This window comes from Haliotis rufescens, unplaced genomic scaffold (genome assembly GCF_023055435.1).
Source record: "Haliotis rufescens isolate VD_foot unplaced genomic scaffold, xgHalRufe1.0.p SCAF_8, whole genome shotgun sequence".
Classification (NCBI taxonomy): Eukaryota; Metazoa; Mollusca; class Gastropoda; order Lepetellida; family Haliotidae; genus Haliotis; species Haliotis rufescens.
This window is the reverse complement of record NW_025964372.1, coordinates 36,954,308-36,979,854: the sequence shown is the minus strand read 5'-3', so window position 1 is coordinate 36,979,854 and position 25,547 is coordinate 36,954,308. Positions and strand designations below refer to the sequence as shown.

Below are 25,547 nucleotides of genomic sequence, written 5' to 3'. Positions count from 1 at the left end.
TAATACTGACAATGATGTTTTATTGAGCTGTACACAATAGGTAACAAAAATATAACTGTGCAGTACAGGTGGGTCCCCTCCATGCAGGCCCGTTTCTCTGTCCGTCCATACTATGAAGAAACACTCAACAGCAATAGTTAAATAATCATTAAATACACCTGATGGACAATAGCTTCTCTCTCTCTTTCTCTCACACAGCAACTTTCTTTGTGATCTCTCCTCAGTCTGGCTGGCACATGGTAGTGTCACAAGCAACATACAGCCATATTGATGCTAGCACATACAGAGTTATGTCCCCTGTATCAAGTGGAAATGGAACATGGGGAAACGCCAATTTGTAAATATAACGATTTACAAACATGGGAAATGCAAATTTGTAAATATAAAGATTTACATTCACAGATAACTAGATGGCAAGACTGTACAGCTAAACACTTCCAGTATTTAATATATCCTTGCTTTCCTCACAATTGAATGACAAATGGCAGTTCAAGCCTTGGAATGAAGTCCATGTTGCTATTATAACTGAATCAGCAGATGCAGACATATAGAAAAGTAAAAAAATAATGTTTTGTGCAAGGGGACATAACTCCAATGAGCAGCATCATCCGGACGCTAATCTACAGAACACAAAGTAAAGGCCTACAATATAGATACAAATACTCTCATACTACACAAATAACAAAAGTACAAATCTACGGAAATGTTACAAAATCTGAGTCACTGAAACATGTTTGATGGCATACTCAAGAAGAAAGTATTAGATGATGATCCTTTTGATGAAAATGAAACATGCAAGCACCCTATTTATATGATGTGGAAATGATGATCAAACCAAGCTGGATTGACAAGATTAAGTACAAAATGATACCAGCTAATGGCTTTTGATGATAACATGAAATGTATAGACCTACTTCCGAGCTAAGGTGTACAATCGGAATGCCTTGCCCTCAAACTTCTACCCATTCATCCATCAGATCACTCCAGATCATATAATATATTAAGCTCCTCAAAAATGTACAGAAATACTCCTCACTATGGGCAGTTATTCACATCGCTAGATATGAATATTTTAAAAGAACACAGGCATACCTTAAGCTAGGGAAAATGACAGATACACAGGAAAAACTGTCACATTTTCATATTCATACTTATCAAACAGCTGAGGATAAGGAATGGAACAACTGGACATGTGCATTGTCGGCAGCGCAAACCACCCTCAGAATGAGGCAGTATGTACTCTAAAGATGTTAGGAATATGAGGAATAAAGAAAAGAGATTTAATACTGCCAGAAAAATGATGACGATAGCACCAACCTGAATGTTATATGAGATGTCAGAAGGAAATGACACTAGCTGGCTGAAGTATGACGTCATGTCGCAACCAGCATGTTGGGTCCCCCTCCCCCCAACCCAAGATATAAAACAATTTCCGATTTCTAGAACCTCAAAGAGATGTTACTCTCCATCTGACCATTTGTATAGCATAGTTCAGAGATGAATATTTGTCCAAAAAGCAAATATTTCTAAACAGAAATAACATTACTTCGCAACCTGGATAGACAATCAAATGCCAGTTAGCATGCAGTAACGCTCAATTAGACCTTTATCCAACCAAATATGTATTCAATGGTGTTTAATCAGTGAACTTGGTTAAATCAATTTTCCTTTGACTTTGCAGATATGAAGCAAAATCAATAATAATAACAGCCATTATTAAATGTCCCTTCGAAATAATGCAGCTCATATTTTGTAACATGCTCGTACTAAATCAGTCTATCTGCTACAATTTTAACTATACATCGTACATAATATTAGCGGGGCCTCTGGATTCCAGATTATATAAATTCCAGTGTTATTTCTGCAACTTTGCAAAAGGGTTGTAACGATACAGCGATACAGTATTGTATTGAGATACAACACATTCACATACAGGCGTTATACAGTGCATTGCATACCTTAAATGCTATATTTTCATGATAAAGATCCCAAACCTGTGCTTTAAATCTGACAGAAAAACTTGCGGAAACCTCAATCAATTGTGGTGCAATGCATTACGCATCATATCGCCCCCTTTCGCACTGAATATATATGTATAGTGCCCCCTGTATTGTTACAGTCCTACTGCACAATATGGATTATGCGGCATTGTGACTAGAACACATTGTGGCTAGCTACTTCAGCTACACAGGGACTGCACATGCACTGGCCATGGCTACACACAGCTTGTACAATCTGAGACAGCTGACCGTACCATTCTGACGCATTGCTGGTCACATACAGGCTGACCAGTTGCCATGGAAACAATGACAACAATCACATAAAGAACACCTGGCATGCACAAACACAATAGACCAGTCCTTGGCCATAGGTAAATCACTAATACTTCACAGTGAACAGTTATTGCTAGAAAGGGCATGAGAATGAATGCCTATATACAACAGGTGATCATTTGAACTTGTTTTAAGTGCTTAGGTTGCAAATGATGCTGAGCCCCTGTGGAGGAGGATGGGCGCCAGCCGGCTTGCATAACATGCTCTGTACAGTTCCTGAGAAATTAATCTGTCTTTACATCCAAGCTGGCAATAGGTCTGACCACCACAGCTACATCTTCAAGTCGACAGCAAAACACTGTACCATTCATTCTGTTAGGATGGCTTGTTGTGGAATCACTACGACTTGCTCAAGGAAACTTAATCTGATTTTCAAGATGTCAACTGGATCGATGAAAAAGAATCACATAACTGGACCCCAACTTACAATCTCATGCAATAATAAAAACAAATCGGGATTCTGTTTTATAGGACATATGTCACTTTGCATTGAACATTTTGAAAAATCTGCTTTCACTGAACCTGTCTGAAAATGCAGAAAGTTTTGCTTGTATTGTCACAATTCCTAACAGATTGTCTTGCAGTCAAATCAACTGACGCTTTTCTGTATAAATTGTCTGATATGCAGAAACAAGGCTTAAGAGAAACATGTAGTTGTCTGGATCTCTGTTCCTACGTCAGAATGAGGATCAACTTCTCCTGATTTTACAGGTTGTCCTCATGGTGCGAGGGTCGTTGACCTCTTCGTGCTGGGAGGGCCACCAGCCCTCCTCTCCGCCATGAACTCGGTGCCTGCTGGCAGTGTCAGAAGGTCCACAAGCAAACAGGCAACACACACCCCAGAGTGGTAGTCACTATAACATTTCCTCAAAGGATGCCATTAGTTCACTCTGTTCATTCATGTCGATACGGTTGGCCAACTGAAAGGACAAAGTAAGATGCATTATGTCAAAAGCATGACAACAAAACATCAAGGTAACATCTTGAGCTGAGCTTTTGGTCCAATATAACTGAACTTGATCTGATTGAAGAATAAATATTCCAGAGAGTAATATCAGTTGGAAAGTGCCCTATGCACAAATATTAACGAGTGAATATTGTTTAATGCCAGTAAGCAACATAACAGCTTTATCACAACAGCCTTTAAAAACAGGCAAACTAGAGGTTGTTAACAATGATCCAAGGAGTGAGTGTGCAATCGCAACTTAGAAACTTTTACTGAATCTATTCTGCCTGGAATCCACCGAGTGTCCTCACCAAAGAGATAACATCTGATCATCAATGAATGAGTCCCTTCCCATAATACTTGTCAAATGGCTAACTGTCCCCTCGAATCCCCACTGACACATGCTACATTCGAACTTACCGCCTCTCTGCGCCTGCGCTCCTGTTCTCGCATCCTCTCGCGTTCCTTCTGCTTGTTGATCTGCTCCACCTCGCGCTGCCGTATGATCTCGGCGTGGTGAGCCTGGGCCTGCTGGGCCTGTTTGGCCTGCTCCAGGGCCTCCTCCTCGTCTCGCTCTCTCTGTCGCTCGCGTTCCTGACGCTGACGTTCTCTCTCGGCCTTCTCCTTCACCTGCTGACGATGAAGAAGCTGTGTCTGCAATGCTCGTTCCTAAAACAGAATGTACATCAACATTCAGCTAAGACAGTACAGGAAATACTTGTTTCAATAAAGTCAGTTTGTCCAAGTAATATAGTATTGCATTACTGTTACAATTTCTAACACTTTTGCTGATCACTCTTTAACATGGTATGAGGCTCCTTAATGAGAAGTACTGAACCCAGATTTCGGAAATATTATGAGAACAATTTAGTCAAATCCTCCATATTATTAATTCTTGTTCATATCATACTATATGTATGATAATGATCAACTGCATCAGCTGAAACAAGTTTGAAACATACCCTCTCTTCTTTCTCCTTGGCTTGTTTACGGAAGTGTTCGAAGCTGTTGACTGCAGCAGGTTTCCTTGACATGTTGTGTGAAGAGTTGGATGTGGCAATGCTTGACCAGGAGCCAGCATTCTTCAACTAAAACATCAATGCTGAAGATGAAACATTGGGCTCTGAACATGACACACACAACTACTGAGCTAGTTCTAGGTTTTCTTTGCTTGTTTTCAGATAGACGAGTTAGGAAGTTACCATGATCAATATCTAAAGTTTCTTACAATGTACAATTTCCAATGTCTTTGCCATAGGCACCACCTAAAACAAAATCATAAGGCTTACATAGCTCAAGCTCTAAATGTTCCGTATGGTAATAACTCACCACATTCTGTTTCTGTTTGGTTGCAGCTGCGGCGGCGGCAGCTGCTGCTGCTGCTGCAGCAGCATGGGACGGTGGCATATGCATGGACATCTTTGGCTCCTTTTGAGGCTCCAAAGGTGAAGGCTGGGACAACATTGTGGATCCTGATCCATAGGCTATGCCTACACCGTGAGCAGCTGCCGGTGGAAAAAATAGGCTTGCTATAGAAGTATGTTCCTAACAGGAATACAAACATTGCCCTTGCTTACTAGCGCCAGTCAGTACATCTTGATAGGCATAGCACCAACAATACATGCACTTATACCATTACATGGCTGTAGAGGCAACTCGGCGAGTGATAACTGCTCATTGCCACAATCTTGCAGCTATTCACAATGAACCACGCCTCAGAAACGGACAATGATGTAAGTGTGTTTCATAAAAACCTGAACTGAAACTTAAATCCTACAACCAAAAACTTTTCATAGCAGGGCCTCATCCTTGAGACGTTTAATGATGTATGCAAAGGAAACTTGAGAAACTGACACAAAATTTCTCTCATATGGTCTTATTTCACCTTTGACCTTCTCACTGCATGTGCCAAAAGAATTCCCAAGGTGCATGTTCAGAAAGTCAAGAAATTTAATGTCTTTTCAAGGCTTCTTTCCTCACATTCAAGGCCATAAATAGCCGATTGCCTAAAATCATATCACATTTGAGTCAAATCCCAGAAAAAAAATCTGGCAATGTTCACACGGAAACTTTGCACACTTCCTTCCATTCAGTCATTCTCAAACAGAGGCTAAAGAAATGGAGAAAAGTTTTATTGTTTCCGATCAAAACAGGTTGGGTTTTTTCCAACCTATTAAAAGATATACAAAGGCATTCTGTGGGGCAGCAATTTAGCGATTGCTGTGATGAAATATTGCTTACATATGGTGGCCCCAGGAGGGGCTGGCTTCGGACTGGGTTTGGGGCTTTCAGGCTCATCGTCACAAGGGAATAGTTTGGATAAGTCATCTGGTGGCGACTGGATTCTGGGAGATGTTCTTCTGACTTCGAGCGGCATCTTTGGTGGTGACGTCACCTCCACTTGCGGTGACATGGAAGGAGGTTTACTGACCGGGAGACTTGGTGTCACTGGAACTAATGATTGAGTACTGTTAGCTAGTTTTTTCTGAAAATGGATATTAAACTGTAACAATACGTCTACAGAAAATAAAAATAATAATAATCAATTTACAGAAGTCTGCAGTTTTGTTTAGTTTGTTTGATTGTTGTTTAAAGCCACACTCAGCAATATTCCAGCTATATGACAGTGGTGTGTAGCCTGGACCAGACAATCTAGTGACTGACATGGGAACATCGAGCCACGCAACCATGCATCAACCAAGTCAGCAAGTCTGACCACCATATCCCATTAGTCACCTCTTACGACAAGCATGGGTTGAAGACCTATTCCAACCCGGATCTCTCACAATTGACAAGTCTGCAGTATTGACAAGAGTTCCACATTATGCCTTGCCTGGAATATTGAAAGCAGATCGTCTGGTTAGAGAGACAATAAGCTTGCACTGCTCCCCCCCCGCCCCCCTTCTCCTGACTTACTGGTATTCTTCAACGGTGGCTTGGCTGTGGCCATTGCCGTGGGTCTGCTTGGCTGCTGAGGCATGTGTGTGTGAGTTACAGGCTTTGGGGCTGAAAGACACAAAAGACAGAGTGTTGATCAAATCAAGTAAGCATTCAACAAAGCATTTACTTCGGATCAAAATAGGACACTTGATAGCATAATAGGATGAAAGAGTTAACAGACTGTTTACCAAAGATACAATTAAATGGCCATTCAAGTCACTTTCAAAAAATATTTCACTCCTATTAGCCACACATCTCCTTACATGTCATACCACTATACCATATAAAGTGATCTTTAATTATAGTTTGTTGTTTAAAGCTGCACATGGTAATCAGATGGCAGCCTATAAAATAATTAAGTCTGGACCAGACAATCCAGTGATAGACATAATGAAAGATCCACAACATTTTGGAACATTTGACAGATAGAACCTGACCTCCCAATCCATTATAATTTAATATATAGTTATGGGGCCTACTTTAACTCAGAATCACACCAACCCAGAATCCCTATTTAATAAAATAGGACTAGTTTCCTCACAGCTACAATGTCTTTCAATAACTGAGTATGCTTTGCCTCATTGAGGAGATAGATTTGCAGACAATCCCAAGGCCGTTGTATCCCAAATATTTGTACAAGTATCACTTGTCCCCAACTTGATTCAAATAAAACTGTTTTCTATAAAAACTGCCCACCCCGGCTGGCTGCGGCACTGAATCCTCACCTCTTGCCGGAGACAGTGGCTTGTGCTGAATAACTGGAGTAGGAAGACTGGGCTGTGCACTAGCGGCAGCAGCAACAGCAGCAGCATGTGCTGCAGCCATAGCCGCAGCTTGAGGAGGGGGAAATGATGGGTGAAGAGGAGCGCTAAGGGGTGAGGGTGGCGGTGGCGATGACACCACAACTGGAGTGTTGCCTCCCAGCATTATCTTCACTGGTGGGGAGCGTCCAGGGCTTCCAGGAGGCAACTCAACCCGTGGTGGCATTGACTTCAACTTTCGTGGAGTCTTTTCTGAAATGGTAATCAAGCATTATAGGACTATGTACATATCTGAGCAGATGTTGAACATAGTGCTTCTATTTTCAAGGCCTGAAGCAAGAGATTTCCAAGTTGAAACTTCTAAAAGGCAGAAAAAGAAATTTTTTAGTAGTGATCACAGTGTTGGACACACACACTGGTCTGCAGGTCCAAGTCTAGTATATATTTTATCATGTACCAGTAAAATTAAATATATGCTGGGTCCAGAGGTCTAGTGTTGTTTTGGGGACGTACAAAGTAATTTAAGTGTGCACGATTTTTCTAATCAGCAATAGATGGACTCTAAAATCTAAGCAAAACCAGCAATGTGGTACAGTGGTTTTCTGCTTGCCTGGTTACCACAATGAAGCAATACCATCTTACACCAATTTTGGCCAGAGATCCAACACGACCTGTACAATTTTCAATGTACTGGTCCTTTGGCTGCTAAAAAATTTTGGTCAGTGTCAAACCCTGTAATCATCCAAGTAATAATGAATGGGCCAATTTTCAAATAAAGGTAATTCTCAAAGATGGAAGAACAAAAGTCAAGAAATGCTCGTAAATCTGTTAAGGGATATCAAGAGTATCTTATTATATAAAAAAAAAAGACTGCCAAAGACTAATCCACTACTCCACTAAAAGGATCTACCTATGGTAAAAGTTGCAATTTCCAAAGGAACGTCACCAGTCATCCCTGACGTCACTTGTATCAGGCTAGCAGACCATGTTAAGTCCGAACCAATAATATTCATAGCATGGTACCAGTTCGCCTCTAGACCTATCTGTGTGCCAAGTTTGATGAAGAAATATTGCATGCTTTCAAGAATGGCACCGGCAACAAGCAATACTGCCATTTCCCCTACTAAATCAAAGTTGTTGCCATGAAAACTCGTTTTTATTTTTTAAAAATTAAAAAAAAAAATCAGTTCACTTATCGATGTACCAAGTTCATGGGATAATGTGACTTAATGAGGCAGTGAATAGAATGGCAGGTTTAAATCCAAGTCAAATAACTTGGAATGCCAAGATGACTTCTCATATTATCTAGCTATATTACTTTTTATTAAACCACTAGTTCAAAACAGTTGGGGACCATTTGGATGAGGATGTTCTGGTTTAGACCAATGTTCAATTGTGTGAAATAAATATGTATCTCGTCTGATATCACTGCAAATTTGGAAGGAAGTTGGTAGCCCATCTGAAACATTGTGCATGTACAAAAATCCAACTTGTCTGGGACGTTACTATGTGCTACCTGGCCCATTGTGTATTTGATGTGGTCATTACAGGTCACTTTCATAAAACTTAAATATTGCTGAAGATTAGTATTCACTCACTCCTGTCCAAATGTATTCTTCAGGCAGCTTTTAGTCAAATATGCAACAGCAATTATTTGTTGTGTCCTCAATACTGTGAGTGCTTGTGACTTTGCTTTGCTTTTTATATTTGTTTCTGCAACATTTCAACTACATGACAGTGGAAATATACAGGAATGGCTTCACACATTCTTTCACATGGGTGTTGAGTATATCAAGCCAAAGTCTTAACCACCAGGCTTCCCTATTTGTCTTTCATCCATTCGAGTTTATTAATTAGAATCTCATATCCCCTGAATCAGTTTCTCAATTTTCCGGCTTGGGGTATGGCTAAAGGGATGCCACATTTAAATTCAGTTTTCTGAGTTTCACATACTTCTTTCTTAAGAGGACCAGTGCCAAGGAAAACTGTTCCTAGAGAACATGTGCTTGACAAAACATGCAGACCAGCACATTCATCGAATGTCTTATTGTTCTCGGCTACATGTGGACAAAGCCAACATTCAGTGGGTCCTGGGTTTGCTGCTGCTGGAACATTTCCAAATACTGACCACTCCAAAACAATTTTATGGTGGTAACAGATCCACTGACTTTCATGCTTAACTTCAAACACTCTAAAGACTAAACAGATGCACTTTGAATGTTTTCAACTCAGATGACAGCAAAGTACAGTGGTACCACAAGAAGAACGAAACGCCTAATTGAAACGTGTGTTCTTAATGGATTGTATTGAATAATGTCAAAATTGGTGAATGGAGGGTATGTACCTTCTGTTGTATTTGCTACCTGACTTTCCCTTGTGATTGGTGTACAGTTGAATGATTCATCAGTTAACAATAACATACTTCAAGTCAGAGCTACAGATAAGCTGCATATTTGCGTAAAATACCCTACTATTCAAAACCCAATTACTTTCAATTAACTTGCGTACAGAAACGCATGCATTAAATGAAAAACTTTGTTTGAAAACACGTGAATTCCCATGAAGCTTTTTCAGCATGCGTACAACGGAGCTAATTTGCGAAACACAATTACGAGCTAATTTACTTTACTATATTTAGAACCATTATAAACATTTTTTTTAAAATGAAATGTTTTAGATCTCAAAATGCTTACTCATTTTGGGGAAAACCCAATATGCAGCAAGTGATGAATAAATGAGTGAAAAATATATTGGTAACCCAATGAAAAATGTAATAAATTTAAAATAGAAACCTGAGAGTAAAAACTCAATTACTCAAAAAAGTTATCTGGAGCTCTGCATGTGTACTGGGTATTATACCACCTGCAAAGGATTAAAATATATTTTGGCAGTGGTGATATTGCTTCAGATGTCATTCACAGTAGTATCCCTGTCCTAACTTCTCAGCCTTCTTTGGCAAAGGGAAATGTCCACTGACCATCATTCAAACTGTACATCAACTTGAGTAAGGATCATATTATCCACTTCCCCAGTGGAAACAATAAGAACTCATTCAGTTCTTAGATGTACTTGAAAGGTAACCACATTTCACCAACATGTTGAAATCTCTTTCTGTCTGGCATGGGAGTCATGGTTTTCAAACGACCATTTGCTGTATTCACACCTTGGTGAGTATGCTTGTTTAGACATGAAGGCAAGGGACCACGCGAGTTGGATACAGACTTGTACCCATGTGTGGAATCAAACCCAAGTCTTTGGCATGACGACTCCAACTAACATGTACCAGTCATAATCCATAACATCCTGTTACGTGTCAGCTTCTTAATACATATATTGGACACTACACAGACACAGACAATTACCAACAGTGAAATATCTAAAACTTGAAGTGCCATCAATAATTGAACAGTCTCGGGACTAACATGTGTTAATAGCTGCTTTCACCATTACTCCAGTCCAAAGCAAATTCCAAGAGATAATGTGGTAAACTTCACTGTATTGCTAAATATACTTGATTTTATGCCAGATATTATTTACAACCCCCATAAAACTGGATCAAATATTCAATTTTTTAAAACTTAAATTACTTGAGCATGTGAATGGACTCTTATAAGGACATCTTTGCACAAGTTGCAAGGTTGATAGTTTACCAATTCGACATGTAGATGTTAGGGTAACCAAATTCTACCTTTAACCGGAAATGCATCTAAAAAGAGATATGATAATTTGCTAAAATGGAACTCAACTCCCTTTTGAGCAAGGAACTAATATCCTTATGAAGAAGTTAGAATTAGAATAGGAGGATTCAGACAAAATGGTCACCTTTTTACAGTACAAAACAGCATGAAATCAAGCAGTTGTATTGCTGGCAATTGCTGACCGTGTCAGTTTTGTTCTGCCCAAATTTGACTCCAATTTCAGAACATACCACTCTTAATGCATCTTCAAAATTAATTTTGCCAAAAACTGAAAGTCCTCTTAAATAGGAATCAAAATGATCAAGTTAATTCATCCGTAATAAGTCATCAACTCTGGTAATTGTGGATGTGTCTGCATATTATAACAGGATCAGGTTTTACAACTTCAGTAGCAACGATGGAATTTGTCTTAACATATTTTGATTCCCTTAAACTGAATATAGACCAATTACAAAATCAAAATGTAACATTCTCCAGATCTTTTAGCTATGAGGGTGAATTCAGGTCAAAGTAAGTATATCCAATTCATATAATCATTTGATTTAGCATAATCTTTCCCATCAAATAGAGACAAAATGCAATTAACATGTGAATGAATCTATTAATAACCTAATGCATCTGCAATATAGTTTTTAACATTGATCCTTGTGAATGGTTGTCAATGCATAACTTCATGATCAGGTGTCCTAATTTGTATTGATTACGGAAAGCCATAGTGTCAGTGTATGAATAACAGCTGAATAATATCTATATTCCTGAGAACATTCCATACTGCAACATGTACCTGAATTCCCCATCTCTGAGCCACTGTTTCTTTGTTGGGCTGTGGGAGTGTTGAATTAAAAATAGTATCCTTTAGGTTGAAAGACAATATCAGAAATCATTGGTACAAGAACCATTTCAATCTAAAGAGAAATTCAATACTGTATGTTAAACAACATTTTCATTGGGTGGATCAACACACTTCCCATTTCACCCCTTATTTTCACATGATAATTGTCAGATCCTAAATAGAAAGTGACCAGTGTGCTGACCCAAATTTGAAATATTGACATCTGAAGACAACCATGGTATCCTTAATTGTTACACGGTTGTGTGCTCAGAGTGCGGTGGCATGGTTAACAATTTTGCCAGTACATCTATTGTACGTAGTACCAGCTGAAAAGAAACTTTGTTGTGTCTGAAATAAGAGTATATGCCAACATTGTAAAATATGGACTTTGAACTGATCAGGAGGAAAAGAAAACTGACTGGATTTGAAACTAAATTAGGAGCTACTCCCCGTCCCAACTGAGTGCAGAATGCGAATCTAGCATGAGGCCAGCCGAGGAGCTGCGAAATAAAAATACAATGCAGATTTGATAGTTGTTTCGTTTTATTGATGATAAAATGATGATGACATGACACTATGAGATCTGACGTATGTACACAATGCTTTATCAGATTTCTGACTTGGAGTAGAGAAATGTACAATACTTATGTATAATGCTTCACATACAAAATGATCTAAAGTCTTTTGTAGACCGGTAGTACAGAAATGTAATGAAATGACCACGACACAAAACACAGTTCAAATTTCTTAACATTACAGCATGCTTTTGTATATATTAGATCCAGAAAATTTGCACAGTGGCTGATAAAGTAATTGGTGGTACTTGCACCAACACAATAAGGAGATTAACTCCAGCTGTTTTGATTATACCTTCAATTTTGTGAAGTACATTTTCTTTGCTGAGCTACATGTGTCCGGCCAGATGGCTGGGAATGCATCTCGCTCAGATCATGTACAATTTGCCATGGAGTGCAAAGATGTGTAGCAGGGGAGGCCAGTTGACATGATCATTCTCCTCCAGCATTAGTCACGGAGTCAAATGAGTCAAATGTTTCGTTTCTCTTAGGTACATTTCACCTGCAAAATGTCCTTGTACTCGATCCTTTGGTGTAAATGATGTGGAGATTAGCAAAGCACCTTTGTGAAGTAAGAAATATTATGCAACCATGAGGTCCGTGAAGACATATTAATAATGTAGTGAGACGGACTACCCTATTACCCACCCTGGTATGAATTGTACCCATCCCTTCCTACCTAGCATCAAGATCACCAGCCCATTCTGTGACTGGCCTCAACCTTCACACATTCTGCACTCGTTGGCTAACAATCTAACCTGTAACCTCATACCTGACAAGACCAGATACTCTTACATCCCTACAAACAATTACATCTTGTCGCATCCATTTTGGATTTCAACAACAGTGCCTTTCAGGGAAAAAGGGCACCACCTTTGAACACAACAATCATTAGTCCCATTCACAGGCAGGGTGCTATTTGCCTCGTAGCACTCTTTAGACTGAGGCTAGCTGACGGTAGACTGACCACAGGGTTATACACATACAAACCCCTCCCTTGGCGTGCTACCCAGCTAGCTCATGTTGACTGGACCCACTTGTGACGCTAGCCAGTGCCTGGTGCTGTGAACACCATGTCTGTAACAGCAACTGCAGTTTACAGTAGAAGTCGATAGATCAGCTCACCAGGGAACTCAAGCTAACCTGATTCCGAGTCGCTCGACTCTGACGAGCTAGATGAACTGCTATCACTGCTTGTGTCGCTGCCAGAAGAACTGCTGCTGCTTGCACTTAGACGACTTTGACCACCTCCCGCCTCAACACTGCCTCGTTCAGCTGAAATACATTTTCATACATATACTATCCGATATCCAGTTGATTAAGCTGTAAACCTACACCCTTGGACAACTGAGCTGAAAATGCCCAACTTGGCAACATGTCAAGGACCTGGATAGTTTTTTATCATGAAAACAGTTCTTCAGAACATTAAGCATTTAGATCACTTAAAATATTCTTTTAAGGGAGAAAGCAAATGGTGTGCATCTAAGACCCAATCGTCAAGTGTCTAGGAAGGATGTTTGGCAGACTTCATATTAATAAGTAATCAGACCTCAAATTGAAACTCATTTCTGCTTTGCTTAAGAAGTCCACCTCCCTCTAACCAGAAAAACTCTGGCTAAACTTTGGAAGACAACAAAACAAAGCATTCAAATGACACGCATGATGTCATCATATTACTTATTAAGCAAAGCTGCATCACATACTTTGACAAAAATGACAAAAAAAACAGTGATCAATAACCTCTGATGTTCAGATTATCACCAACTGCCAGGTATGAGTGAAATGTTTCTTCGCATATTTCAGCGTAATTGTTTTGCTTACTGGTTGGTTTCTTGCCACCGGCCAGCTGCTGTTGTACACCCTGCAATCGGATTTCCAACTCCATCTGCTTTTCCCGCTGCAGATCCTCTTTTGTCTTACCAGAGGTCTTCTTGGCTGTAGAAGCAAAACACTCTACCTACAGCATTATGTCTAATATCAGGATTTTCATCTCACCGTTAAATTGGCATCACTACAATTGTTTGCTAATCAAAACTTTACAATGGTCTTGCAAAGGTGTGTAACCATTAATTTGAACTGCCTCTATTTCGTTTGTATGTGTATGTCCCCACGGCATGAAACAGCCTTATCAACATTGAATTGGCTGGGATTAACGTGGGATTGATTTTACCTCCAATGATTATGAGATCAATCACTGTCTAGGACTATGTCCCTTGCCCTGGAGGTATACTGGGTTAATAATATAATGCCCAACATCTTGTTATGATTTAGGCTGCACAAAACTTTCCTGATATTACCTGTCTATGGACTACTGTGTCCATTTCAAACAGAAAACTCGAGTTGATGTGGCAACACTGTTAAATTTGAAAACAAGAAGGAGGGTATAGGAATAAAATAATACTTACAATATGGCTTCCGAGGCTTTTTCTTTAAACATGACATTACATATGCTTCCAGTTCCCTTAGAGTTGAAGGTTTTAATGTTTCAAAGTCTATTTCTATTTCATCAGGATTGGAATCTCGCAAGGACGGCTCTCTTGACTGTATAATATGCACCACACGACCAAGCTTATCACCTGCAATCATAAGTTAAGCAACTCAGCAACATAGAAATGCTGAATTTCCTTACACCACAACAGTGTCTACTGGGAAAACTAACAAATGACTTTACAGGACTCCTAATAGGATGTTATAACCCTTGCATGAAGGATATCATTATATAGGGAAAACTGTCTTTGTAAGAGTGCTTGTCTTCATCAAAGCATCACCATTCCTAATGTAAAATATTGCTTTGTCCCTGAATTTATCTAGAAAACAATAATTACTGATATAACTATAAAACAGTTTAGCCAAAAGTCATAGTAAGATGACTCTACCAGACTCTGCTTATCTCCTAAATGTAAAAGGGTTGAAACTGATTGACTTTCAAAATGGATTCCAGCAGAGTAATAGCCAAAAAAATATGTGAGCAACCATCACCAAATCTTCCAGATATTGATCATAAGATCATATGGAACTACACAGATTTGAAGAAAACAGCTTGAGTTCTCACATATTTAAAAAATAAATAAAATCCCTGCCTCCCTATCCTTCCTGTTTTGTTAATCCAATTGTGAATACACATGAATCCTCCATGAAATTCCTGAAGCACTTTTTCCACATGAATTGCAGCCACACTCACTCAGCACACCTAACACTCGAGCTGCTGATCACGGGTAGTATCTTACCTGGCAGCTTGTTTATGTCTAAACTCAGCTGTCTCTTTTCATCATAAGTCATTGGCTTAGCATTGTCTTCATCGTCACTATCATACGAAGGCAGGATCGGTCCTGCGGATGGCACCACCACTGCCGGCATTTTCCTCCTAGTCGAGGACCGACTGTTAGTCCTTGATCGTTTAGAACTTGGAGACTTCTGTTTGGATTTTTTCTTTGGTTTGGGAGGATCCAGCGACATCCTGGGTGCACTCGGTACAGGAGGGGGAGGTGGGAGAACAGGGGGTTCCACAAGTTTGTCCTTTTCAACTTCTTTTTCCTTGCTTCGTTTCTTTTTCTTCTTCTTTTCTCTCTTCTCCTTTAACTTGTTCATGTGTTCTTTTGTTAACTTGGACAACTGCTCTTGTATTGTTTGAAACTGTAATAAAACCACAATTGTACAGTTTTAAATCGAGGAAGCAACAACATTCAGTTAACAATAATTAATGGAAATCCACAGCTCACATGTACTGCAATTCTTATTGGAACATACCTGTTCCTGCAATTCCTTCAGCCTTCGCTCCCTCTCCTCCTCACTGTCATCATCAACATCACTATCATCACTATCACTGCTGGAAGAGAGATCACTGGTGCGAGACTCAGTTTTGGGAACCACCATTGGCACAGAGGGTGGGGGCGTTGGTTCAGGCGGGAGTGGTTCATCAGGCATTTTGGCATACTTCATCTCAAATGCATCCTGCAGAGAAAGCATTTTTAAGTTAATATTCAAAACAAATGATATGTGAACAAAATTTACGTCATAACAGAAATGAAAATGTGGTCCTGATTGTTTTCATAGATCTCAACTACTAAAGTAACATTGGGAAATATTCATTAAAATTCGAAGTCACTCTTTACAAAGAAAAGCAATAACACGTTTGGGAACGGAACTTTGAAGACATAAGCATTCACAAAACGAGTCCAGTCCATAAACAGTCGAAAGGCAACAAACTTAGTTGCCAGCTGTTCTCACAATAAATACAAGGATCAAATTCAAATGGCATTGGTCTGTGGGGGGCATATATACCTGAAGTTTTCTTGCCATCTGCACCACATCACTGTCTCCAGAGTTGTACCTGTAACAGTTGGTGAAGATCAACCGCACATCTTCTGCCATCTCTGTTGGCGTACGGTACTCACGATTCTCCAGTTTCCTCTGCAAGAAACAATTTACATACAATACAGATAGCACTTCTTTTTTTTCTACCACCATCATGTAAACATAACGCTGTGGCTGTGATAATATATTTATTGCTCTCATGAGATGTTAAACATGTTAAATGAGCAGACCATATACATTGTCATCCACAAACTAGTCTTTGTTTAACTATACACTTGGCAATATTCCAGCAGCTTGTAAATAATTGAGGTTCGGAGCTACCCAATACACTTGGTCGCCTTTCAAGACCAGAGAAGTTGCTGGGGACCAATTCCAACCACAGGTACTTTTTCAATGAAATGTGGTCCTAACATATGGGTTATTAAAGCTTTCATACCTAGGACTATTGGCTAAAGTTTCGGACTGGATGAGTGAACAAGAAAAAACAAACCTTCACACTGCCAAGGTCCATTGGCTTCTTAATGATATCATGGTAATCATGAAGTTCAAGTGAATCAGCGTCTACTGGCTTGTAGAATGGCCAAGCATAAGTCTGCAAAAGAAAGTTAACATTCATGACACATTCCTGTTCGATACATTCTCCACAATTCATGACCATATAGAAAAAAAATAAACTTCACTTTGTGCATCCTTTTGGCCACAACACTTTTCCCTGTTCTTAAGAATGTACAGTGGAAGAAATTTATCTGAAATGTTTACTAGCCCAAACATAAAATAGTGATAACATAGGCACACCCTCTAAAAAGCCTCAAATTCTACAAGCCCAAAGTATCCTCAATGTTGGATAAACAGATTCTTCATTGTGAACCATGACTGGAGTTTAACTACACATCACAAATGACGAGTCAGAAATAGATCACCATAATAAATATGAATTGGACTGTTTTATTTTTGCTTTGTTTCAATGAATTTCACCCCATGAAATTTGACATCTATACAGAATACTTACAGCATGCTTCTTGGCAAACAATTCCTTGATGAGATTAATGCAATACTTCATCTGTTCTGAGATCTTCCCTTTCTTGTTTTTAGAACTATGCTGAGCCTACGAAAGAAACTTGACAGATTAAATAGACAGTGTATTCACACATTTAGTATTTAAACAACATTGGACACACTAAAGGAAAACACTTGCAACCTTTTTCTGACCATTCACTATATTTTATTGGAAATACAAATGACTAAACTGAAAACCAAGCATGGTTTCTTAATAAATTCACTTTAGTATGTCCAAGAACATTTTGCAGAACATATCAATCTTTGTGAAGTTACAGGAAAATATGCAGTGATAAAATGTGCAGTAGATCAGTGAAATTAACAAATATTTATTTACCATGCCTGCCTTTTCAACAAATGTATTTTAACTTCCACGTTATGAAACTACATTAAAAAGAAAAGTTGAAAGTTAAATCCCTTTTAAGATTTTACAGGTGTAATGGATGGTGTTGGGTGAGCAAATTACATAAGGATGAACCAACTGATTAAGCAAGCAAGGAAGAGAACCTCCCAAAGAGAATGCTACTGCTTTCACTGCTAAATTGGAAACAAGTTGGTCTCAAAAGAAGCCTTAAAAAGGAAATTCAAGCAGCTAACTACAAGTTAACTGTATTCAAGCCAGTCCTATTGTTCACTTGAGCACAAATTTGAAATAGCTGGTGTGATTACAATGAAAATCCCCATAGCGTTAAAATTTTGACATATGTGATTAACAGCAGATAATACATACATTTTGTAAACAATGTCTGGCTTGAATACAAGTAAAAAATCTTAAAGCAAAAAGCCAGGAAAGGCCTCATATGACGCACTTCATCTAATACAACGACCTGGTCATCTGGCAAGTCCCTCTTGGGCTTCTTGATCTGGCGATTACTTTCTCGTCTTGTTGGAGGCAGTCTGCCTGGGATTTTAGGTGAATATATTGATGCAGGGTCAATGCCACCAGAATTTGTTACAATGGCAGCTGGGGTAGTGGTGTCGGCTTTCCGCTTCACACCTTTTTTAGTCTGTAACATGACAAAATGCTTAGTTTCATAACAAACTTTACAACCTTAATTGATCTGTACTTTAAATTAACATATCTTTAACGATTAGCATCACTCAAGGATTGCAAACCATGTCCTTGAGGATTGTTTGAACAAATTAACCAATCCCGAATTCACATTTAACATTTGAGGGAAAATATTGTTTCTTTCCTTCCATATCAATGAACTATAAATATTTCTCAGATAACTTACTTTTGTAATCTGAGCTGGAGGTAGCACAGATGGAGGCATAACTGAGTTTTCTGTCATGTCAGGAATAGGAGTGGGAAGTTGTGGCTGCGGCTGTGGCGGTAGAGGTGGTGGTGGTGAGGGCTTCACTGGCATAGGTGGCAGCTGTGTATTTGGAGGGGGTACTACTAGTGGGGGTGGAGACGTATGAGTAAGCACTGGAGGAGGTGGCGGTGGTGGTGGTTGTGGCGCAGGTGGCGCCACAACTGGAGGAGGTGGTGGTGTCACTGGTGTAGGTGTTGTATTGTTAGGTGGTATGACTGGTGGGGGCACAACAGTCGTTTGAGTGGGAGGCTGAGAAGCAGCCACGGCCTGCGCTGCTGCTGCAGCAACTACAGGAGCACTTTTCGGTCCAAGTGTCCCAACACCACGAGGAGTCACTAGTCCTCTTCCAACACCTCCGCCTCCACGACCACGGAAACCCTTAGGACCTGGAGTTTTCTTCTGAGGGATTGACATTTCAACCTCCTGAAAGAAAATGTTCTTGCATTCCATCAAACTATCTTTGAACTTCAATAACAAACGATTTCTTTTGATCTTGATGCCAGAAACATGAAAATCTGTCTGCGTGTTATCCATACACAGCAAGTATTAGGCTTATTGTGTCTTTCTTAAATTTGTAATGTGGAATTAATCTGACTTTCCTCATCTAGACAGGTTTTGATAAAATTAAAAGCAGATATACCCCAAGACATGGTGCAGGACAATCAGTTTCAAATAAAAGAAAATGTCACCAGATGTAAAAACCACATACCTCTTGTGGCATCTGGGCCACCTTCTGAAGGAACAACTTCTCCAAGGTCTGTGCCATCAGAGTGATGTCCTGAAAAATACCAAATTAACATCTTTAATTTCTGTGCATTAATAGTCTGCCACTTCAGCTAATAGCTCAAACCTTGTATCATCTGTCTAATACGGTTAGCCTGTGCAGCCCATATTCAAGGAGTAAATCTTCTGTAACTTTAGTGTAAGGATGCAGAAATACAAGCTTGGGCTAGTCGACTCAAGAATGATCCCATTCACCATAGCAAGACAAGATATATGAAGAGAAATTTCAATCTACTTACATCCCCTGGTTTGTTGTATACATAGCAGTTAGTGAACATTGTGCTGAAATCCTGAATACATTCTTGTGCAGAGCAGTAATAATTTGTTTCAAGTCTCTTTTTAATTGTTCCCAGATCCATTGGTGTTCGGATTATCTTGTGGTAATCCTGAAACGCAAATGTGTGCAAAAAGTTAAAACTCCATAAATGATACACATTTTAGGAATTAAAATATGGTCAGATAAGCTTTTGGGGGCATAAAATCTATCTTATGAAACACACAATTAAGGAGGTGAAAGTAAATTAAAGCTGTCGCATGCGAAAATCTGTAGGAACTGGTATTACTTGTACTAACTCATGAGCAAGTATGTTGATGGATCAGAATCCAAATCAAACAGTTCAGTTTAGATACTTCTGTTGTCTTGATGTAAGATTGAACACACCGGTAAATTGAGTCTGTCTGCATCAACAGGTACATGGAATGGCCAAGCAAACTGATGTTTCCACACAGCCTTCATGACTGTTTTGAGTATGTATTGCAGCTGATTAGTTAGACGCCCACGTTTCTGGGAGGTGGGGACAGCTGGCCCCTCGCCCCCGTCATCCCCATCTCCACCACTGTGGTTCACATTGTTGGGCTGTAAACAAAGAATCAGATTTCAATCCAGAATTGATTTAAGAGGCTGGATTGAAAGCAGCCAATAACCAACCTAATCAACAATATTTTAACAAAAACTCTTTGAAGATCATACACGAATTTGGGAATTTCATCATAGGATTGTCTTCAGTAACCTATATCCCAAGGTAAGACTCAATGGCAATGTCACCATCAGTCAGGCAGCCACTAATCTGAGACTTGTACAAAAGGAGATGTGGAGGTGTTGGATATGACCCTGATGGTTTGGGACTTTGCCCACACCAATCTCGTTTGTCTGGTCAAGACTTAATTAATTACAGGCCACTGTTTATAGCTGCTATATCGTTGACCGTAGTCTTAGCATTAATTTACTCTAAATGAATTATTTAAACTTGATCAGTATTTCAAAGATAAGCGAAGGAGGGCGACATCTGCTGATGCTCACCACTGTGTTCTCATGAGTTGAGATGCCCTTCATGGTGCCACGACTTACTGAATTTGGTTCATCACCGTCTGTCCTTGTGGGGCTCTCTGCATCCCCATTTGACCTGAAACAAACAAAACAGGTGATATAAACGAAGTTTTCCCACACATTTTTAAGTATTCCACGAAACATGACATTTCTATTCACTTTTGCTACAGTACAACACATGATGAAAAATACTGAAAACTTACTCTGCTAGGATTAAATAAAAATAAAGTTTGTGTGATGGTGACTGCCAAACAAACTTAAAATTCTCACCATGCATATACATCGATTGCTTTTGACTTCATTTGCATTGAGAATGAGCAACCTCCTTTGTTTTGCTGCCAAATCTGGAAAAGGTAAAATGGTTTCAATTGAGTTAAAAAGCTACAGAAATCATGCTTACAAGAGAATGGCAGTCACCCTCAAACAAAATGCCTGAAAATGACTTACCATAGCAAAAGACAAAAAAGAATAACATGCCTTTATCATTCCACTTATTTGAAATTTTACATGCCTGCTATTTGCTACCATTACCAAAATAAGCAAATTTTGGAGCTCCCACCTTCAGAAGATCAATTTTACAGACATGGAAAATGAGATACTCAAGAGGTAACAATGTGGGATCTGAAAAGTTTTAACTGAAATATATTTCCTTAGGAATGGTACAAAGAGCAGGCAGATAAAACAGGAACAAACATAACCAATGATTAAAACACCCAACTGATTCCCAACGCTCCCTTAGACTATGCAGCAGTAAAATCTAACATTTTAGCCCACAAGACCCTATGATGACAATGTATATCAAAGCACTTAAAAATGGCAAATTTCAACTAGCCCTTATGATACCTTTACTACTGGGCAGTTTGGCGAGGACTACAGGACTAGAGCTATGGATGTCATTGCATATTGCAATATTGATAATTTAAAAGTCCATGCTGTATTGGAAAAAATTTAGGACTATCGATACTAAAATAATTCACTGCCACAGAACCTAATTCACTGCTAAATATGAAATAGGCTGATCTAGTGATGTTAATAATTCTACATACTTTAAAATACCAATTTGACTAAAAATTTGTGAAATATGTACCATGAAGTAGATTTCTTTATGGTATTACTAAAAACATCCCTGGTGTCCTGGTTAGCAAATGTATAAACGTGTTGCTAACACATATGAAGAATCTGATATCTATTGTGGGTTTCAAAAGATTTTTTGGTTAAAAATTTTGAGTATTCCTGAACCAAGCATCAAAATAGTTGTTAATGTAAAAATGTTTTTATAAATCACATTTATAAAAACCATCACATTTTCATTCCATCGTAAAAATAATATATTTTAACCTTTCACACGTTTCCAATACACAAAACTTGGTGTGAATAATGTTGGATCTTTTATACAATGCTGTTGAGTTTGTCTCCTGTTGGAGGGGTAGTGGTGAATGAAATTTGGGATCATTTTTTTGTTTCAAAGCTGTAATAGCGCAGCGAAGAAATGAGTGAGTGAGCAACACTGAATTTTAATGCAACTGAAGTGAGTGAGTGAGTGAGTGAGTATGGTTTTACGCCGCTTTTAGCAATATTCCAGCAATATCACGACGGGGGACACCAGAAATGGGCTTCACACGTTGTACCCATGTCGGGAATCGAACCCAGGTCTTCGGCGTGACGAGCGAACGCTTTAACCACTATGCTACCCGACCGCCCCAGCGAAGAAATGAGTTGTCTGTAAACTGTGGCAACCAAACTCACTACCACCGTGGTAACAAGGAGACGCACTTGCTGGACCTGGAAACGTGATCACTGGACAGTGATAAGTGGAAGAAAATCAAACATGCCTATTATAAAATAGTGTCTTAAAAATAAATCCCTGTTCCAGGGTTAGTGAGTGAGTATGGTTTTACGCCGCTTTTACAATATTCCAGCAATATCACGGCAGGGGGGAGACACCAGAAATGATGTTTCAGGGTTAACTGACACTAGTCCTATAGTCCTTGCCAAACTGCCCAATAGTTAAGGTATCATAAGGACTAGTAGAAATTTGCCATTTTAAGGGTTTGGCTATATATTATCATTATAAGGAATAGTGGACCAAAAATGTTAGTTTCTACCACTGCGTTTTAAAAACGTGTTCAATCTGGAATTGTGGGGCAGTCAGCAATGATTTGAAACATTTGCATAGATGTGAATTTCAGAATATTAGTTTTAATCAATGTATCATGAACACTTGAATTGACCTATCGATACTCATATTTCAACAATATTAACTTCTCCAAACCTTGAAATTATTTAACTTTTGAAAAGAGAAATGTTTAAGACTGCTATTTAGTAGAACATCTTGAATAGTAAGTAAGAGGCAGATTAACATTCATAATTGTAGCAGGATTGTTCCTTTTGCTTTGGCAAATACAAATGTCGTATTAAGATAAGTTTGTGTCAAAGTTAGTAAGGAAACCATGCACTTTAGTCAGGTGTATTCTGATTCTTTGCTCACAATTCAGGGAGATACAAATTCCCAAAAGTCCAGGCTATTTGGTTTTTAGGTTATTGATACAGTACAAAGTACCAAATCCGCATTTTAATGTTGCTGTGTGTCAATGTACTATTTCAGGCTTTACAGATTTGAAACAAGAAACAGCAAGCTTGAGTATTTCAGTGCCCTCGTCACAGGAGTTTGTTTGAAATGTATGTAACCTAGATGCAAAGGATCAACAGAAGTGTCAGGAGTACTGATGCAGACATATCATAATGCACTCAACACTGCACAATTTTCCATATTTTCTTTCATATCTGAAGCAAAACTATTTTGGGGGCATGTCCATCAGTGTTCTAAATATGATAGGTAACTTCATGTGCATGGACTAGCATGGCAGGATAAAGGAAATATTTCTCGATTTCAAATCAATTGCCAACTGGGTTGAAAAACCCACAAAAATACAGTCTCCGATCCTGATTATGGCAAAGTTTCAATAGACTTTAGTGTTATGTGGACTTGTTACTAGCTGAGTTTACTTGACCAAACAATCTTACTACTCAGGCTTCAGACAAGTGGCTACAAATTTATACTGTTGCAGCAGGCAACAAAGTAAAATACCAGTTCATCTCCATACACAGAAGCAGTGTGAACAGTCCATGCACACAATATCACTTGTTTAGAAGGACTACTAAGTTTGCTACACAGAGTTGTCATGACTTGATAATTTAACACTTTTCTTGTGCCAAGATCTGTAAAATTTGTTTTGCTTCACTGCAAGAGAAAGGAACATATGAATTGTTATTGTTAACAACTAATAATTGTGTATGCCACCACAGAAAGAAAGACCCCACAAGAAAGTCAATGGCTGAAGATATTATTACTGCAGTCTCAAATACCCCTTGCACTTAATAGAAGTGCAATCAGGATATAAAGTTTGCACCATATGACCCAAACACCTTACAAATATCAAACAAAATCTTAATAATCGTACAACTTTAAAAACTTTCTCAAATACGCCTCACATGATCATCTATGAAACAAAGCAATGCGGTGTTGCTTTGTACAGTCCATGCACTTGACCTCTTTAAAAACAGGTCACATTGTCGCGCGACTAGACATTACACCAAAGCAGGAAGTAGCTATATCACACGGATTTCTCGGAAAATGTGACTCTCACGACACAACGAAAGTACAAGGAATGTGCCGACGTGTTCAATAATGACTCATTTAGTCAAAACATGTGACTATTACCAACCAAAATGGCGGTACAAGCTTCATCCAGGAAAACAAGCGCTACGATGTAATGAGGTCTCGTACTAAGTGCGAGCGTTTCTCACATTTAGTCTATAAAATTATGCACAAACATTGCATGCAAAACGTTCAGAGACGGTTAACTTCCTAAATGGTAGGTCTAGAAGAAGGTAAAAAGACCTAGACGTCGGTAACAATGACAAATAAGACGCATTTCTGATGCAATGCACACGATATTTTATTGATAGCTTACCGTGTCTGGGAAACATTAAATATTTGCCGGAACACGAACAATAATAACCGTACAAAACACAAGTTCGGTTTCAGAAGTCACTTACACAAACTAAACAACCGTAATTTAGGTTGGTATTGGGTTAGGTATCCAGTAATTTATGATATTTCACAGAGCCGATGCGAAGTTCGACCGACGAACAATGGCGGACTGCACAATAAGCCGATCCCGTTGCCTTTCTTCATAGATGCTACGATAATTAATATCCAAAATGTAAAAATGTTGTCATAGTACCCTGCGTTGATGTTTAGTGCATTCTGCTGGTACCCTTGCAGCGCCGGATGGCTCTTCGGGTCCATCGCTTGGGCCAGATTTTCCAGCACACCATGGGTATCAGTCAACAGCATCGCACTCCCAAGCAAGGACCAGAATGCTTTTATACGTTCGTTCAAAAAGCCGTGAATTTGATTGGTCAGCTACATCACATGATGGGTCACCTACAATATTTCATGCAAAATGTAGTTGATTTGGATCATATTTATAAACAAATTCACTTAGACATGCTTCACATTAGTGTTCAAAACAAGACTGTATACAAATTCGGCATTTATCGTCTGTTCGTCCACATGAACACAACCGAGGACCCCGAGAGGTCTGAAACTTCCAGCCTGTTGGGCAAGTTGCTACTGACATGATTGGCTCAGACGATC

General features: G+C 39.1%; 2 protein-coding genes across 7 annotated transcripts in view; one reads left to right on the top strand and one right to left on the bottom strand.

The window, feature by feature from the left end:
* On the bottom strand, positions 1 to 25,534 carry LOC124138353 (bromodomain-containing protein 2-like). Of its 6 annotated transcripts, none has more exons than XM_046504954.2 (23): positions 25,132 to 25,534; positions 21,155 to 21,228; positions 20,858 to 20,960; positions 20,219 to 20,413; positions 19,797 to 19,943; positions 19,484 to 19,552; positions 18,694 to 19,197; positions 18,265 to 18,462; positions 17,409 to 17,504; positions 16,890 to 16,991; positions 16,367 to 16,495; positions 15,833 to 16,036; positions 15,313 to 15,718; positions 14,491 to 14,661; positions 13,907 to 14,020; positions 13,229 to 13,360; positions 6,945 to 7,232; positions 6,196 to 6,285; positions 5,521 to 5,733; positions 4,609 to 4,784; positions 4,242 to 4,367; positions 3,700 to 3,948; positions 1 to 3,253 (listed from the first exon to the last, which is right to left on the bottom strand). In XM_046504954.2, exons 2-23 carry the CDS (start codon positions 21,190 to 21,192, stop codon positions 3,188 to 3,190), a joined length of 3,816 nt encoding a protein of 1,271 aa, XP_046360910.1. In that variant the 5' UTR covers positions 21,193 to 21,228; positions 25,132 to 25,534; the 3' UTR covers positions 1 to 3,187. The 6 variants fall into 6 exon arrangements, with proteins under 6 accessions (XP_046360910.1, XP_046360912.1, XP_046360906.1 ...); XM_046504956.2 differs by having other exon boundaries at positions 20,906 to 20,960; positions 25,132 to 25,533; XM_046504950.2 differs by lacking the exon at positions 21,155 to 21,228.
* LOC124138356 (WD repeat-containing protein 5) overlaps positions 24,522 to 25,547 on the top strand; it is a 30,453-nt gene continuing 29,427 nt past the window's right edge. Inside the window, exon 1 of the mRNA XM_046504960.2 lies at positions 24,522 to 24,654. The gene's annotated coding sequence lies outside the window, so the exon portion shown is untranslated. The remainder of the gene's footprint in view (positions 24,655 to 25,547) is intronic.